This window comes from Mchenga conophoros, linkage group LG13 (assembly GCF_057382185.1).
Source record: "Mchenga conophoros isolate Kocher_MC1m ecotype Shallow Benthic linkage group LG13, M_conophoros_male_GT1.1, whole genome shotgun sequence".
Taxonomy (NCBI): domain Eukaryota; kingdom Metazoa; phylum Chordata; class Actinopteri; order Cichliformes; family Cichlidae; genus Mchenga; species Mchenga conophoros.
In genome coordinates this window covers 3,164,996-3,181,649 of record NC_140538.1, presented here as the reverse complement: position 1 = coordinate 3,181,649, position 16,654 = coordinate 3,164,996, and the positions used below count along the sequence as shown (strand labels likewise).

At 42.2% G+C, this 16,654-nt stretch overlaps 1 protein-coding gene across 1 annotated transcript; it reads right to left on the bottom strand.

The window, feature by feature from the left end:
* Positions 1 to 9,156: 9,156 nt before the first annotated feature.
* On the bottom strand, positions 9,157 to 12,493 carry LOC146560674 (D(1)-like dopamine receptor). Its single transcript, XM_085296085.1, has one exon. It carries the CDS (start codon positions 12,305 to 12,307, stop codon positions 10,826 to 10,828), a length of 1,482 nt encoding a protein of 493 aa, XP_085152211.1. The 5' UTR covers positions 12,308 to 12,493; the 3' UTR covers positions 9,157 to 10,825.
* Positions 12,494 to 16,654: the final 4,161 nt, after the last annotated feature.

Here is a 16,654-nt window from a genome sequence, read left to right as displayed (position 1 = left end):
CTGTACGATACCACTATTCATTCACTCCCACATTCACACACTGGTGGAGGCAGCTACGGTTGTAGCCAGGCTGCCATATCGCGCCATCGGCCCCTCTGGCCAACACCAGTAGGCGGTAGGGTAGATCTATCATATGACACTATATTGTCCAATATCATATGGCATTATATTATATTATAATATGTTATATTATATCCCCTTTCACATTAGAGCCACAACAGGACCCACAAGAACATGGGAACAAGTAAAAGTGGAATACAGGAGTATTCTACAGAATGGTAATATTTATCTCTTAGATTGCTTTTCGTCTCTTGGCAAGGTAATACTGGCCTGTAATACTCTGTTAGTTTGTTCATAACAGCAACCAAGAAAAGGGCAGAGCAAAAAAAGACAGGTGGTGGTCCTGCACCCCCTCGTCAACAAGTTGGTTAAGTAAATAATACCCTCACGGGAAAATCGATATCTCTCTATGAGCACACTGTCGCGCTGAGCTAAAGGATCCTGTCTATCCCGCAATATACGCTGAATTCTGAGGACTCTCCTTATCAATCTTGCACCTTCCGCAATGGGTTGGTCGCGTATACGGACAGGACATGGCTGCGACAGGCTTCCCAAATCCACCTTCGCTTTTATAGCCGTGGTCTCTCATCTTGATTACACGAAGTAATTTACAATTACTACTCTGAAATATGAATTACATCTGTAATAATCACATACATGTAATAGAATGTTAATAGTACATTTCCCTTTTTTAGGAAATGACCTGTATGTATCTGTGTGAAATCAATAAATGGATCAAGTGCTGCATTATCTTTAGTTACATTGATGTTATTTATTTATGGTGAAACAGTGGTGGAATATCGCTGTTGCTTTCGTATAAATGAAGCGGACATACCTGCGTGGCCGCGATCTAATCTTGTTTACATAAAGTAAACCTGCTCCCCACTCCCCAGCAGGTTTACGCTTACGGCTCTGTTGCTATGACAGCAAGTCCCGGATGAGCTTCGGGGAACCGAACGATCCAGGATCACGCGAAATCGTCAACAATCTAATCCAGCTAACTTACTTAGCGAGGTACGAAGAACAGGCCCCTGGTGTTCCATGTTCAGTGTGTTTAGTTTTATGTTTTATGTCCCCTGCTGTTCAGGTTCGTTTCTCCAGGTGTTCTCACTTCCCTCATTACCCTCCTGTGCATTTAAGTCCTGTCTTCCTCTCTCCAGTGTCGTGTACTTCAAGTCACAGGATTATTTTCAAGCTTCATTTCAGGGTCATGGTTCTCATCATAGTTTTTTCATGCACCTGTTCCGATTCCTGTTTGATCCCCTGTCATAGTTCTCATGCTAGTGTTAGCTTATCCCAGTTTAGGTTTTAGTTTAGTTTGTTTTTTGCCAACAGCCTAAATAAACTGATGGCTTTTTGTTACACTTTGTTTCCTTTCCCCCTCGTCTGCACTCAGGTCCACACCATACGGCGTCTGAGGCGGCTGTAGAGTAGAAAAATATCTGTGCCATTTAACCCATCAGTGTACACACAGAGCTCTGCACCATCACAAGCAGGTTTCATGGAGCTCGTTGTTCTTTATTCTTCTTTTCAAATCTAAAATAAAACATGAGTGTTGCATTCATCTCTGTTCAGGTGTCGCTGGATGTCATTCAGGGTTTTGCAGGAACTATTTGTTGCCCACAGATGGCTGTGAATCAGGTTCCTTAATTAATAAATCCCTGCAGCCTCACAACGCAAGTGTGTTGCACACACATAACGTTAAAGTTTATTACAACATGGATTAATCAGAATCTGGTGAATGATGGTTTCTGTAGATTTTAGCTTTTTTGGTTCTTCTAACGCCCCCTGGAGATATTTCCCCTCAGTTGCCTTTCGTTGATCTGGATTCTTGTCCTGTTTCTGGATAAAAGCTTGTGAATGTAACCTGCAGGTTAGCAGGTGGCTCACTTCCAGATCAAGTTTGGTTTTTTAATTTAATTTGCATTCGTCTTGGTAGATTGAAATTAACCGGCTGTGTTTGTGATCTTAAATGAGCTCATTGTTAGAAGATCAGCTGGAGAACCTTCCACTCCAATCAGCACAGGTTTCTGATTGCAGTCTAATGTAATTTGCAATCCTTTAGTAAATGTGGCTCTATGAGGCCTAGAAGATGGGAACAGTGAGCTAATTCCTGCTAAAAAGGTGTTCAGATTGAATTAAAAAAGGTCATTCTGATGTGAACAGCAGAATTTAATGAAGTAATGAGATGAAAGGTTTTGTAAGTAGCCAAATGAAGGTTGAAGGTGAACCCTCGCAGTCGAACAGAGCTGGCACGTAGATGGTAGAAACATCAACCAGGATATCCTGGACATTCAGATAAAAGAGGCAATGATGGGGAGAACAAGGGCTGCACATTAACTCAGCTGAAAAGACAGAATTCAAGTCATGTTTATTGGACAAGTACAGAAACACTGAAACTGTGAATGCAGCAGGAAGAGTCGATTCACCCACACAGTGAAGGTTAAATGCACGGGGACAGATTTTCTCCACATAAATCGGTCACTATTTCAATTCCTGAGAGAAAGTTTAGTTTTCTAATGAAGACATTAACATAACAGCCAAGTGTGGAGGACACAGACACTACATTTGCATGCAGAGCACCAACCTCAACATTTATTATCTGGACAGTCTGAATGCAGGCTGCATTTTAACACCACAGGGCCTGTATTCATAAAGCTTCCCAGTGCACGGCCCAATAAATTATGGCATTTTCTAAGAAATTCCTCCATAAAATTAAAACTAAATCCTGGTTAAGATAAAAGTCTTTCACCAAGTGTCCTTAGCCCTTTGGCTCTAAGGTGACAAAGACTTTGGGATATATTTCCCATTATCTGTGTCTGTGTCAGGCCTTGTTGTCACTTCGTGTTTCCTTGTGTGTCTTTTATTGTCTTACTTCCTGTTTTATTTTTCCACCCAGTCGGTGTGTGCTCCCATCTCTTCCTCTGGCCTCTCCCAGAGTTCTGGTTCAGTGCAATAAAGTTTAGTAAAGTTTGCTCTTGCTTCCTTGATCCAAACTCTCATTTTGGGTCTTCTGTTGGTGCAGGAATAAAGTTCATAGTCTCTCATTAGCGAGTGCGCTCACATCAGCATCATTATTTCACCCATAACGGTTGGAATAAAAGTGATACAACAAAAAAAAATTTGGCAACTGTAAAAACACAAACTGTGCAGCAGTGATGACTTGAATCTGTCGAACCTTTCATCAGGAGACAGTTCACACTAACAAATTAGTACTTTCACAGCCTCATACTGTGACGCACGTTATGACAAAGGGGCATTCATGGACACAGAGGCCTTCCCCGGTGCTGTTCAGAATGAAAGCTGAGCTATTTTTCCCCTTTGGCATAGAAACTATCAAAATTACCAGCAGGGCGGCCCGTGCACAAAGTATTCGCAGGTTGTATAACAGAAAAAAACTAATTTTTTTAGGGTTTCCTTCTCTATTTATTTATTTGCGCTGATGCAAATGTATAATGACATGTGAGCTTCTGCAGCAGCTGATGCTGTCTAAATGATGTCAAGTCTGTGTGTTATTGTCAGTTTAAAAGCACACATGCAACACAGAACAGCTTGTTCTATTATCTAATGTGTACAATGAAAAGTGAGCAATCACGCCGTGAGCCACACCCAGCCTTCAAAATAAAGGTTGACACCTGTGTTTGGCGCTGATTTAAAAAAAAAAATCTATATTTTTTCTGCAACTGATAGTGAATAAATCACTGGAGTGTCGAGTCCTGTGACTCGTGTATGCATGTGACGATACTTCTTCTTCTAATGACTCATTTGATAAAGACTCAGTTGGGTAAGAAAACTGTTCTGTGTTTCTTTAACACACACTTCACTGATAAAGAGAGAGAGTACTTGTAATTGACAGTAAGTAAATTCCATAATTAGCAGTTTCATTGTCCGTGTGCTCCTGATCCAAGAGGATGTGGTCACACCTTTGGGATCAAATACGTCTCCTCACTGAGGTGAAGCTAAAGTCCCTTCATGCTCAGTGCTGACAACAACCTAGACCTGTAAGCTGGAGCTCTTTTAAAACCTTTACTTACACCATACAGGGATGTCAGACTCCAGTCCTGGAGGGCCAGTGTGCTGAAACTTTTCCATGTGTCCCTGCTGCAACACACCTGAATAAAATTAGCAGGCCGACCCCTTGCAATTGACCTACTAATCTTATCCAGGTGTGTTGCAGCAGGGGAATGTTGAAAGGTTTCAGGACGCTCGAGGACGGGAGTTTGTCACCTGTGCCACAGAGCAGCGGTCCCCAACCCCCGGGCCTCGGACCGGTATCGGGCCGCGAGAGTTGAGGCTCAGGTGTGAAATGTATGGTTTTCAGGGTTTTTATCGGTTTTATCGTTAACTCTGTTTTCCTGGGTCTTTTCACGTGTGTTATGAATAAATCTTCTTTTTTTCGGTACCTGTACTAGTTTGATTTTGTTGTATTTATCCGCGACACCTTAAAGGCCGGTCCTTGAAAATATTGTTGGGCATAAACCGGTCCGTGGCGCAAAAAAGGTTGGAGACCGCTGCCACAGAGTGTAAGATGGAGCTTCCAGCGCCACGCTGCATTCCTCGTGATGACCAACAGGGGGTGGCAACTCTGACTTCCTGTTGCATAGACGATATTAGGGAGATGGCTCTAAAAGCACTCACTCTGTGACTTCAATAAACATTTTCCTGCAAACTTATGGGCTTCATCTGCAGTTAGTTTTGTTTAATAACAAATTATATTAATTTTGTGGTTTATTGTAACATCAGAGTAATACCGGAGGCTCACAGTTCCTGCTGTCTCTCAGTGATTTCTTCTATCCAAAAACCTGAGCAGCACAGCAACAAGTAGCTGACAAATGTATAAAAGATTATAAGTAAAAAAGGAGAGAAGAGTACATCAGACATTAAAATTCTTCAGTAATTCATTAAATATATGAAACAGACTACATGGGAAGAGCTCCTTTAGGGAGTGAAGGTGGTCAGTGTGCATTAGTTGCTTTACGTTGCATCAACTTTTGCGTTACGCGCTGTAAATGAGCGGCTCCATTAAACATTGGTGCATGCTGCATCATAGAAGAGTACGACCACTTCGACCAGTCTCACAGCAAAATGTGAAACTGTCGCAAAAAGCAATTAGTTCTTGTTCACAGACGCACATTGTTCCTGTTTGTCATCACAGTCAGAACGAGTGTGAAACGGACGTGTTTCAACAAGAATTATTTGTTGTCTTTGAAACTTTGAAAGAACGGCAGTCTTTGTATTTTAAACCAAAGCAGGATGTTTTTCTAAAAGCACTTTTATTAGGACGGCTTTCAGTTCTGTGAGCTGCTTGAATTGCGTGTTTCTGCTGTAAGTGATGCAATGATTCACAGCACTCACTACCCTTCCTGCTCTTCCTGGGCAGAGATGAGTGTGATGCAAACCTGTGGGGAGCAATGTTCCCTCTAAGCTGCGCGCGTGCGTAATTGCGCACTGCAGGCACGGTCTCTGCGCACAGAAAAGCTGCATTGCGCACAAAAGAAAAATCTAACCTGAATTGAAATTAAAATGAATACTTTAACAATTCTGTTCTGCAGTGTTAGTCAGTGAGTGACTGGCTGCTCCCGTATGGGATCAGAACGATGCCACCTTATCCCATAGTCCAGCCAATGATGGGATTCACATTCGTATATACGCAGCTAATCAAAGTGGTTGAAAGGCTATGACAGCGTCCTTATGTGCCGACACCGGTGTTTTAGCAAAGCGGTTGATGCGGAGTGAAGCCACGTTAATGACAACGTGTACAACCATTGGAGATGTGAGCAGGACAGACGGAACAACTGACGGAAACAGTGTGGACTTTATACCAGTTTTTAAATTGTGTTGATTGGCCACGTAAAACCAGAGTTATGATAAAAAAATATCTGCAGTGTTTGGTTTCCTTCCTGAATACTGTCGTTGTTTATATTTACTGCGGGAAGAAACGGTAAAAACGGCGTTTTATAAGGAAAACGCTCGAAATCACTCCGCCTGTGAACAAACACAGCCCCCCTCCAGCCTTTCCTATTGGTGGAAAAATGTACCATGTGGACCAATCAAAACATGATATGGCAACATGGCATTTAGATGTTTAGGGAGGGGGAAGTTTTAGGAGTGACGGTGTGTTTGAGATGTGAGAGATTTGCGACGTTTAACACAAATCTTGTGTAGTTAGTGTGTAGTTAGTGTGTAGTTAGTGTGTAGTGTTGTCAATAGTTTTGTTGTGTGTGTCAGAACAATGAGGCGACTGCTGAGTGTTACAGGTGTTACAGCAGTGACACATCTGCTGCTGTCAGGCCTGCAGGTATCAGGCTGTTGTTCTCCTTCATCTCATAGTGGACAGAAATTATTTTTTGCAGCGGCACAAATAATTTGTGTGGCATCAGAGTTGATGCAGAACAGCTGATTGTTCTGTAAATAGTTTGAAATGTTTGTTTAAAAAAACGCTTTGGCTGCATTTTTAGGTAAACAGCTGCAAAACACTTTGATACTTTTTTGAAGAAGTAACTATATAATTAATTTCCCAGCATTGGTCATTATTTACTGTATTTTGCAGACAGAGTTACAGACTCTCTCCCAGACTCAGACTCATCATACGAGTCAGAGCTTTATTGGAGTTCAGGTTATTTTTCCTTCCAATAGTGTTAACATGCTACAGGTCATGAACAAGATTTTTTTTCTAAATTTTCATTGTAACTGGGCTAAAGCAGTTAATTAAATGTAGTCTAACATAAATGCTGTAATTTGATTATTTTAGTAAACCATGTAACTTGGATGGATTCGACACTGGCGTGACCACAGTGCACACGTCTGCTGTTGCTCACAGTGGTCCAAGTGTCCGCTCAGGGAGTTTGTGTGCTCGCTCAGACACATGAAAGATTAGAGGGAACATTGGTGGGGAGCGGAGATTTGTGTCCAGAAACAAGAATGAAAGCATTTCATGTTGAATATTTCACAAACTGCTGTGAGACCGTTGGACAGACACTGTGCTCTAATACTGCAGTCATATATCCACTTTGTTATTGTCCTGTTCAAGTGCTCACCATTTACCAAATCAGCCAGTCACCTGCCAGCAACAGTGCAATTAAGCATCAGGATGGAGAGGGAAGCTGATTTAACTGATGGTGCTTGATGATGTCAGACGTGCTGGTCCAGTTTACTCACACAACCATCTGAAATATCGTTGAGTGTTATTTGTGACAATGTTTCGTGAATAAAAAAAGTATTGTTAATGGAGCCGTTCACACCAACTGCGTACTGTCACAGGATGAATTACATTCTTGTTTTGTTTTTTTGTTTTTTCAGACCTAGCTTAATTTTCTTATTGGGGGGGGTCGGATGAACTGAGAATCCCCATTTCTTCTTTTTCTTGTTTAAAAACATCAGGACCACCTCATCACCTTTTTTTTTTTTTTTAGGACCAACGTTTTCTGAATTTCTTAGTGTTTTTATTGTTTTCATCGTTGTGCATTTCCTATTTTACTTTGTTTGGCGCTACCTTAACTGGTTTCAGCTGTTCCTCGTTCCCCACCTTTTTCCTCTTCTCCACAGTTTCCAGATCTCAGTCCTTTGCAGCAGCAGGTTTAATGATATCGAGCAGCTTTGGCCGTTTTTAAAGTATCTTTCAAATAAAAGTGGCATACATGCAAGTGCACCAAAACACCACACAGAGAGCACAAGTGCCACAGTCTCTCTGTTTTATGCCTGCCAGGATTTCAAAGTTCATTAACATTTCATGGTGTCAGTCTGCACTCATTAAAGATGCCGGGATGCTGTGATGATCCTATGAAATAAATTCTTAAATCACAATCTCCTTCTATCACCTGCTCCACAAACAGCAGAGTCTACACTGCTGGAGACTCCTCTGTATCCTGCTAAACTAAACACCAATCAGTTTATTACTCAAACTCTGCGGGGAGGTCTGAGATCAGTTAAAAGTGTTGACGTGCTGCAGAGCTCTTGAGCTCAGCCCACACCCGAAACGAGCGCTCTGCTCTCGTTTCCTCCCTCATGAAACATCTCGATGATGCACTGAACAGCTGACCCTGCAGGACACACCTGTGAGGTTCAGAGTGCCGTCCCCTCAGTGGCCCCTGGAGCCTCCACTCTGTTTCAACTCCACCACTGAGTGAAGATGAAAGGAGAGAGCAGAGGTAGACTGCAGAGAGAGAGGAAGGAGCGTCGACCAACGGGAGGAAAACTCAGACTCTGCCGTCGCTCCGTGTTCGTTTGTATTTGTATCGTCATCGCATCCTCGCTGTCTTCTGACTGTTGGGTTTTCTGTGTATCATTGTACCGTCTTTACTTGAGACGAATGTGGTTGGGCGCTATATCAATAAAATAAAATAAAAGTATTTTGTTTTTCTTGTTTGGAAAAAAATCTCATTTCTACTTTTTTACTTTTTGTCAAAAATGTCATGTTTCTAAGAATAGCTGAAAACAGCATAATGTATCTGTAGGGGGGGAGACAGGATGTTAGTGAGGGAGTCAGGTTACCTGTCAGGCCCCCCCACCATCCTCCCTGATCCTCAATGACTGCCATCAAGTTTCTTTCTGCTGTGAAGATTCAGTACAGCAGCTTTGACTTTCACTCAGTTAAACCTCTTCTGCATTTATTCGTCTCTCTGATGGTTTACAGTGCATTTAAAACCTCAACGAAGCAACAGAGTAGCCATCGTACTGTTTAGATATTTAAATGTTGCTTTCACATTAAGTCCCTGTTAATACCATATTCTCAAACAACGTGTGTGTCTTGCGGATTACGGATGAATGGCAAATATCATCGCACTTATGATGATGCTTTAAATGTCATTTTATGGATGAACGTCAGAGTCAGGGTCAGGTTTCATAACCTCAACCCTTAATTCTGTTTTAACACACAAACACCGGTTGCCTCTACGTGTCTCTAAAGCACTTCCACATCACTAACAGTTCTCTCCTAGTATACAAAAAGTTGGGATGCTGTGGAAAATGTACATAAAAACAGAATACAATGATTTGCAAATGTCACAAACCCATTTATTCACAAAAAACGAGTCAAATGATTGAACTGAGTCTTAATGAACATATGAGACTGTTTTGAATTTGATGGTATCAACACGTCTCTAAAAGTTTGGGCTGGTCCATGTTTCCTCTGTAACATCTGCCTGTGAGCTGAGGACAGCAGCTGCTGGACTTCCAGAGGACTGTTGTCCGGTTCTGGACTGATGCCCAGCAGTCCGGACTCCTCTTTGTCCCATTTTTGGTTTCAGGATGCTCCAGATGTTCTCAGCTGGCTCAGCACTCAGACTCTTCTACTCCGAAGCCAAAGAGCCATCGGATCACAGGCATCCAGTCCGGGTTTCCAGCCTCGTCTCATGCACACAGATGCTTCTCCAGACTAGTTTATGATTTAATATTTTCTGAGTTTTTTTACAATTTTATTTTGATGAATATTATTCTGAAATTGTTTCACAATTTATAAATCAAGATGCTCTTTTTATGCCCAATCATGTTGCTGACCTGCTACCAATTAACCTGATTTGTACAACATGTTTCTCCAGCTGTTTATTTTTTGCACCGCCTGCTTCTCCAGCCTTGTTGCTCCCATCATGGATGTTTTGAGGCATGTTGCTGCCATCGACTTCAAACTGTCTACGCTTAAACATCTGATATGTTTTCTGTGTTCTACTGTGAATAAATATGGGTTTAAACGATTGTGTCTGCACTGGGTTTGCACAGGTTTTTTGTCAGGAGGTCACATTTCCACACACATACATTTGTTTCTATTTAAACAACCTAAAGAAAACATGAAAAAACAAACAAAATACAAAATACAGCAGCAAACAGGATGTTAAAAATATATAAATTAGGATGCTGGCATTTAAGAGTAGCTTGAGTTTCCCGCCTGTTATTTAATATCAGGCTCGATAGATCCAGCCAACGCTGGAGGGCCTCGAACCTGCGTTCTTTCTAAAGGCCAGCGGGAAAAAGAAATTGGGTCATATTTAACACGATGGGAAAATGGCTCCCCTTCTCACTTGATAAATGACTTCAGTGAAAACTTATCTGATGAGTTTATGGTCTCAATTCCTAGTTTTACATCTTACTGGACATAAAATGTTTATTTTTATAAATTATGGTCCCATAAAAAGTTAAATGGACAGTAAAGCAGGGGTATGATTTAGGGCGCATCTACTTAGTGCGTACACTGCTGTGATTTGGGAATCACAGAGTGCTCAGTTCCTCGCACTAAGAAAAAGTGCATTACAGCTCTGTTTTTCTTTTTTTATATTTATCTACGTGAAACAGGGCATTTTCGTCTCAGCAGTTGATCCCTGCTGAAAATGTTATAGTGAGAAAGCAGATCGTCACGCCTGGTTAGCATGTCAGAAACGCTCAGTTTGAGGCTTCAGAACTGGACTTTACAAACCAGCAGGTGATGTCACTGGACTCTCATTTAAAGAGTTTAAATGAGAAGGAAGTTTTAGTGCAATTTTAATGACTTGTTCAGGCGCAACTATTGAGTTGTTAATGGGACATTCGTCTGGAGAGACCTCAGAGCTCCAGATATCAGCCATCAGACTTGTCAAGACAAAGTTTTTTCAAGCACCATCTGTCCCTTCGTGACGGGCTATAATAGGATGAACGTGGAGATTATACATTCTTTGTGCTCAGTGGTGATTTTAGCCAGTTTCAGATCAATAACCCAAATTATGAAGTTCTAAAGTCCACAACATTAAATGAATCAAGAGCACACATCATGGAGGAATGTCCAAACATTGTGTCTGTCCTATCCGTCCTGGTGGACTTGTCCTGGTATCAGAGCATCACTCTCCAGCCCTGGAGCTGAGGTGAACGGTGTGATTGTTTCCAAGGAAATCTCTGGGTCTTCCTCATACTGGATGGTTGCGGGAAGCAGCAGCAGTCTGTTGTGGCTCGGAGAACCGTTGGAGATGATCGACTCCTCGTCAAAATGTGCGCTCATGTCCTCCAGGTGGTCCGAGCTGACGTTAATGTTGCGGGGATGCTGCTGCGGCTGAGCGGGGACCAGCGCCTCCTTGTGGAGGGTGGTGTCATGGTGGTAGGAAACCAGTTCGTTGCTTAAGTTCACCGCCTCCACCGCGTTGTTCGAGCAGACTCGGCCGCAGCCCAGGATGCTGGCGAAAGCTCGGCGGAAGTCTGCGTTGAACGCGTAGATGACCGGGTTGAGGGACGAGTTGGCCCAGCCGAACCAGACGAAGACGGTGAAGGTGGTGTCGCTGACGCACGGCGGGTCGCAGAAGGGGACGGTGCAGTTGAGGACAAAGAAGGGCAGCCAACAAAACACGAACACGCCCATGATGATTGAAAGCGTCTTCAGGACTTTGGTTTCCTTCTTGAACGAGGACTTCAGCGAGGCCTCGTCGCCGGGCCGCTGCACCTGCTGCTGGTTCCTGTTCACGCCGTGGCCTTGGTGCTGCGCCTGCTCTGCCGCCCGCTCCAAAGACATGATCCGACGGATCTGGGTCTGAGCGATTCGGTAGATCCGGGTGTAGGTGGCGATCATGATCACCACTGGGATGTAAAAGCTGATAAAGGAGGAGGAGATGGCGTAGGTCTTGTTCAGGTTGGCCACACAACTCTGGGCGGCGACGTCGCTCGAGTTGAAGCTGCTCAAGTTTGTGAAGTTCTTTCCGCTGGCGGCCATTATCGCCGCCATCTCCTCCATCGCCACCTCCCGCTCCTCCTCCCCGGCCCGGTGCCAGTTGAGCTGCACGGGGATGAAGGAGATCAGAATGGACAGCGTCCACGCCACCCCTATCATGACAAACGCCACGCGATGAGTCATTTTCCGCTCGTACTTGAAGGGGCTGGAGATGGCCCAGTAGCGGTCCACGCTGATGATGCACAGGTTGAGGATGGACGCTGTGGAGCACATGATGTCAAAGGCGATCCAGACGTCACAAAAGCGTCCAAACAGCCACGTGTTGGTCACCTCAGTGATGGCCTCCCACGGCATCACGAGCACGGCCACGAACAGGTCGGACACGGCCAGAGAGATGACGAAGAAGTTGGTGACTTTGGAGCGCAGGTGGCGGAACTTTATCACGGCTGCGCACACGAGCGTGTTCCCGAGCAACGTGGACACGATGAGCAGGAAGAGCACGCAGGCGACGAGGACGCGCAGTCCGCCGATCCCTCCGCCGTCCTCTTCCCCGTCCTCGTCCTCCTCCGTCCCGTCCAGCTCTGACAGAACTCGAGTGAAATTACTCCACACGGTAAAGTTCTCCATCACGCAAAGTGACAGAGCGCATTAATATCCGCGAGGAAAGCCGTTTGTCCTCCGTGCAGCTGATCCACTGAACATCCTTCGAAGGAAAAAATAAAACATAAAATAAATAAATATATAAATAAAACACTTTCCTTTGATTTTTTGTAAGATCCGCGTCAAGAAGAAAACAGAAAAAAGGTTCCGTGAATAAATCCTCAGAATTAAATGCTAATGCTAATAATAATAATAATAATAATAATAATAAAGATAAATGATGGGGGATCAGCAGCAGCGGTGGCTCGGATGATTCCTCCTCGGGGGGGGGGAAGAACTCTCTGCCTCCTCGGTCTTCAGCCCCGATGTGACTCACAGTGGACTCACCTCTCTGTGTGACGCGCTCACACTCAGTCAGGTGGAAGCGATGCGGGGCTCGTTACCTCCTCAGCGTGTGTAATAGATTACTCTCCTCCATTCCTGCTGGAACGAATCGCGGAGAGGAGCTCCGAGAACTCCCGAGCTTATCAGGGAGAATTAAACAGCTAATTAAAAATCAAAGATCAATATTACAGTAACGGAGCAAAATCACATCTGTCACACCTGAAATACATTTAACTTTTTTAATATAAGGGATTCAATTAAACGTATTATAGCTTGTAAGTATCCTCCTTATGCTTTATGCCTCATTATGTTGCCTAATAGGAAAAAAGCAGCAGTCCAGGTTCTTCATATAAGACCAAGAATGCAATCGGTTGTCAAAGTAATGGCGGGTTTGGTGTAATATATCAAAATGATTCAATGCATTTTAATGAGGTCCACAAGTAGCAACATTCAGTGTTTTAGAAAATCAGTCTGCATTTAAAAACAAATGTTGTACTTTCATTCATTTCAAATCAATTTTCTACACATAAAAGTAAATTTTAAGGACAAATCTGACAAATGTGTATCTCATTTTCATGTTAAGTTTTAGCTTAAAGTGCTGCACTGCAATCAGAATGCTTCTACGGGTTTAAATTAATAAACAGTACTGTAAACAACAAAACTAATTTAAGCAAAAATAAAGGAAAATACACTAAAAGTGTTGTTACACTCTGGTTACAGACATTGCAGTAAAACTACAGTAAATGAGACTGCAGTAGAAATACCTTAAAAGATATTACAGCAATTCCCTAAAAATGGAAAATACAGCAAAGGGACCATACAGGAAAATTCCAGTAATGCTGTTAATAAAAATGGCATCATCATGAAATAAAACAGCATTTCAAAATGTCCAGACAATAAAAATGATTAAGAGGGAATCGTTTTTATTCAGGCTCCTCCTCCTCGCTTCCTCCTCTTCCTCTTTACCCCTGAACTTGTGTGTGTGAAGTGAGCCGTGAACTCAACATTTAAGAGACATAAATGTATCATTTCTATATAAATGAAAAGGCTGAGCAAACCTGCACACACTTCTGAACTCCTCCTAAAAATGCAGAAACTTAAAATATAAAGATCATATCTGGTGTGAAATATTCATACAGCGTATTCCAGGTTTGATGATTGAGGGTGAAGGTTTGGCACCACAGTGACAGTCAACATATAACGAAGGACACGTTTTCACCGGAAGGTTAATCAAACCCAGCAAAACAGTCTGAGATCACCGGCAGCTCCTTTTCTCAGCGAATCAACAGTTTTGAATGTCTCCCAGCAGCAGTTCTTCTCATTCAGCGAGCCGACACTGATGAAGCAGTTTAATGCGTCACACTGTTTAATACCAGCCAAAGTATTTCACATAAAATTTGTTTGTGACTTTTTAATTTCACTACAACAGAAACTTACTTTAGTGCAGCTCAAAATGCTTCAGCTGTGAATAAAATGTAAAATAAGCAAGAAAATCATTTAAACATGCTGAGCTGCTTAGAATGAAAAGACTAAATAATAATAATAAAACTAAACAAATATTAACAAAAGCCTGTAAGTACACAAGCAGTGTCTCAAATAATGAAATGCTGGGTAAAGTCAATGAAAAACACAAAACAAAGTCAAATAAAATAACTTATAAGTACAATAACAATAAAATATTCTTTCTTTTTCCCCACAGTGAAGGTGTTCCTGCTTCAGCCAAGAAAATGAAAGACGACTTACACCAACAGTGCGTGTCACCTTCCTAAAGACAAATTAATATAAGATGTTGGGGATTCATTTCTTTAAAGCACGTAGAAACCTTTGGTTAAACACAATAAACTTCAAACAAATAGCTTCAATTAGATTTTTAGGGTCTAGAATTACTTAACTTTCAACTCAGGCTCCATGACTGTGGTGCTAAAGTCATATTCTGGGGTCTGATTATTCTCAGTGAAATTAACTCAGAAAAGATATAATTAATGCCATCTGCTGTTTCCACTGCAGACGATTCAATTCAATTCAATTTTACTTGTGTAAAGCACAAATGTGACCACAAGAGGGCACCACCTGCCCGCTTTTGTGACTCAAATAAAAACACAAAGAAGTTTATTTTGAGAGTTCACAATCATTCATGTTTGGGACATTCACAGTTAGTATGTGTACCTGCACATACCTGTGGTGCATTCAGGGAACAACCCTGAATGCATGACCCTGAATGCACCACAAAGACAGACGGCAGAAAGCTCAGCCACTTTTTTCACATATGTACAGATACGTCTGCCCAACACTGTGACTTTCACTGGAGATACAAGAAATCCTTCAGTTCGACCAGAAACAACCCAAATCTGGAAACCAGGCCTTCAATGAGACGCCCATAATCGGGATCAATTAACCCGATCAATTAGAATCATGATATGTTTTGTTCCCAAGGAAATAATTTATCTGAGGATTTGAATGATATGAAGCTGATTTGGCCCCATGGTCACTGCTGCCCTTCACTATTCCCTCTCCCATCTGGAAAACAAAGACTCATACATGAGGGTATGAGGAGTTTGTCGGTCCGTCAGGATAAGCAACAGGACTTCAGCCAGCATTATTACAAACACTGGCGTCCTACAGGGTTGCGTCCTCAGTCCCATCCTCTACACTCTGATTCTTCTACAGCAATTTTGCATGAGTCACAGCTACACCGCACTACAGGTGAAGCTGAGGAGGAAGAGCATGTCATCTACTAAACAAAGGGTTGGTGGTTCAATACCTGGCTGCTCCAGTCTGTATGCCAAAGAGGTACTAACCCCAAGCAGCACCCCATCACAGTCTGAATGTGTGTGAATGTTAGATGAAAAGCGCTTGAGCATAGAAAGAGGCTGTGAATGAGGCACATTGTGTAAAGTGTTTTAAGTTCTCTGGGAGAGGAGGAAAGTGCTATATAGGAATCAGGCCATTTACCCTTTCAAAGGAAAAGGAGTCCAAATAAAATAAATTCAAAACCTCTAAGACAAATCAAAAACCCTGGAACCTAAACCAGCGATCATAACAGGCAAACAGCATAAATGATACAGTATACTGTATCATATGTGTTGGTTCAACAGTTCAGCATTCACGAGGATTTTCGAAGGTCTGACAGCATCATCTGTCTATCAGCTGCCTGTTTCATTGGTAACAAGTAACATGAAGTGCATGAAGTCATTATGCCACTTATCCATTCTGAATGTGTTTAAATTAATTGTAATAATTTATAATCCCACTGCATCAGGGACAACTTCACACATTTTGTAAATGGCCTGTGGCCTGTATTTGTATAGCGCTTTACTAGTCCCTAAGGACCCCAAAGCGCTTTACACATTCAGTCATCCATACATTCACACACATTTACAGGAACACACGACAGGACGCAGGCAAGGAGGCTTTGTTCTTTCATGTCTGAATAGAAAACCAGAAAAACCACACTAACAGCAGTGTTGTATAGCTGTAAAAATAAGCTGTTTGCCTCTTTCTTCTTCTTTCTTCTTCGCATTCAGGTTGCTTTCTTCTCCTCGTGGTGCTGAGGCGTTAGTTTGAGTGTTGTATTCACCTGTGTTGATCACTTTCACCTGCGAGCCTTTAAGGATTAGAAAGGGAAACCATAAATCCCATGGACAACAGTTGGATCCAACTTTATACAACCGAGGCGAGTTTTTGTTACTGACTTTCACCTCAAAGATCTCCAAATTAACTTTGATATTGCTAAAAAAAAAAAAAAAAGGGGGGGGGGGAGAGAAAGAAAAGAAACAATTGTTATTAATTTATTAAGAAATAAATCATCTGGTTCACAAATATTACAAAATTAACAAATGTTTCATTTAACACTGAATTGATTAGAATATATGGCTTTTAATCAATGACTGTAGAAATTGGTTGAAATATTTTTTGTTCTTTCATTTTGAAAGCGAACAGCAGAGAAGCCACGCTGAAGGTTTTTTTCTGAGACATTTTGCTCCACAGCAA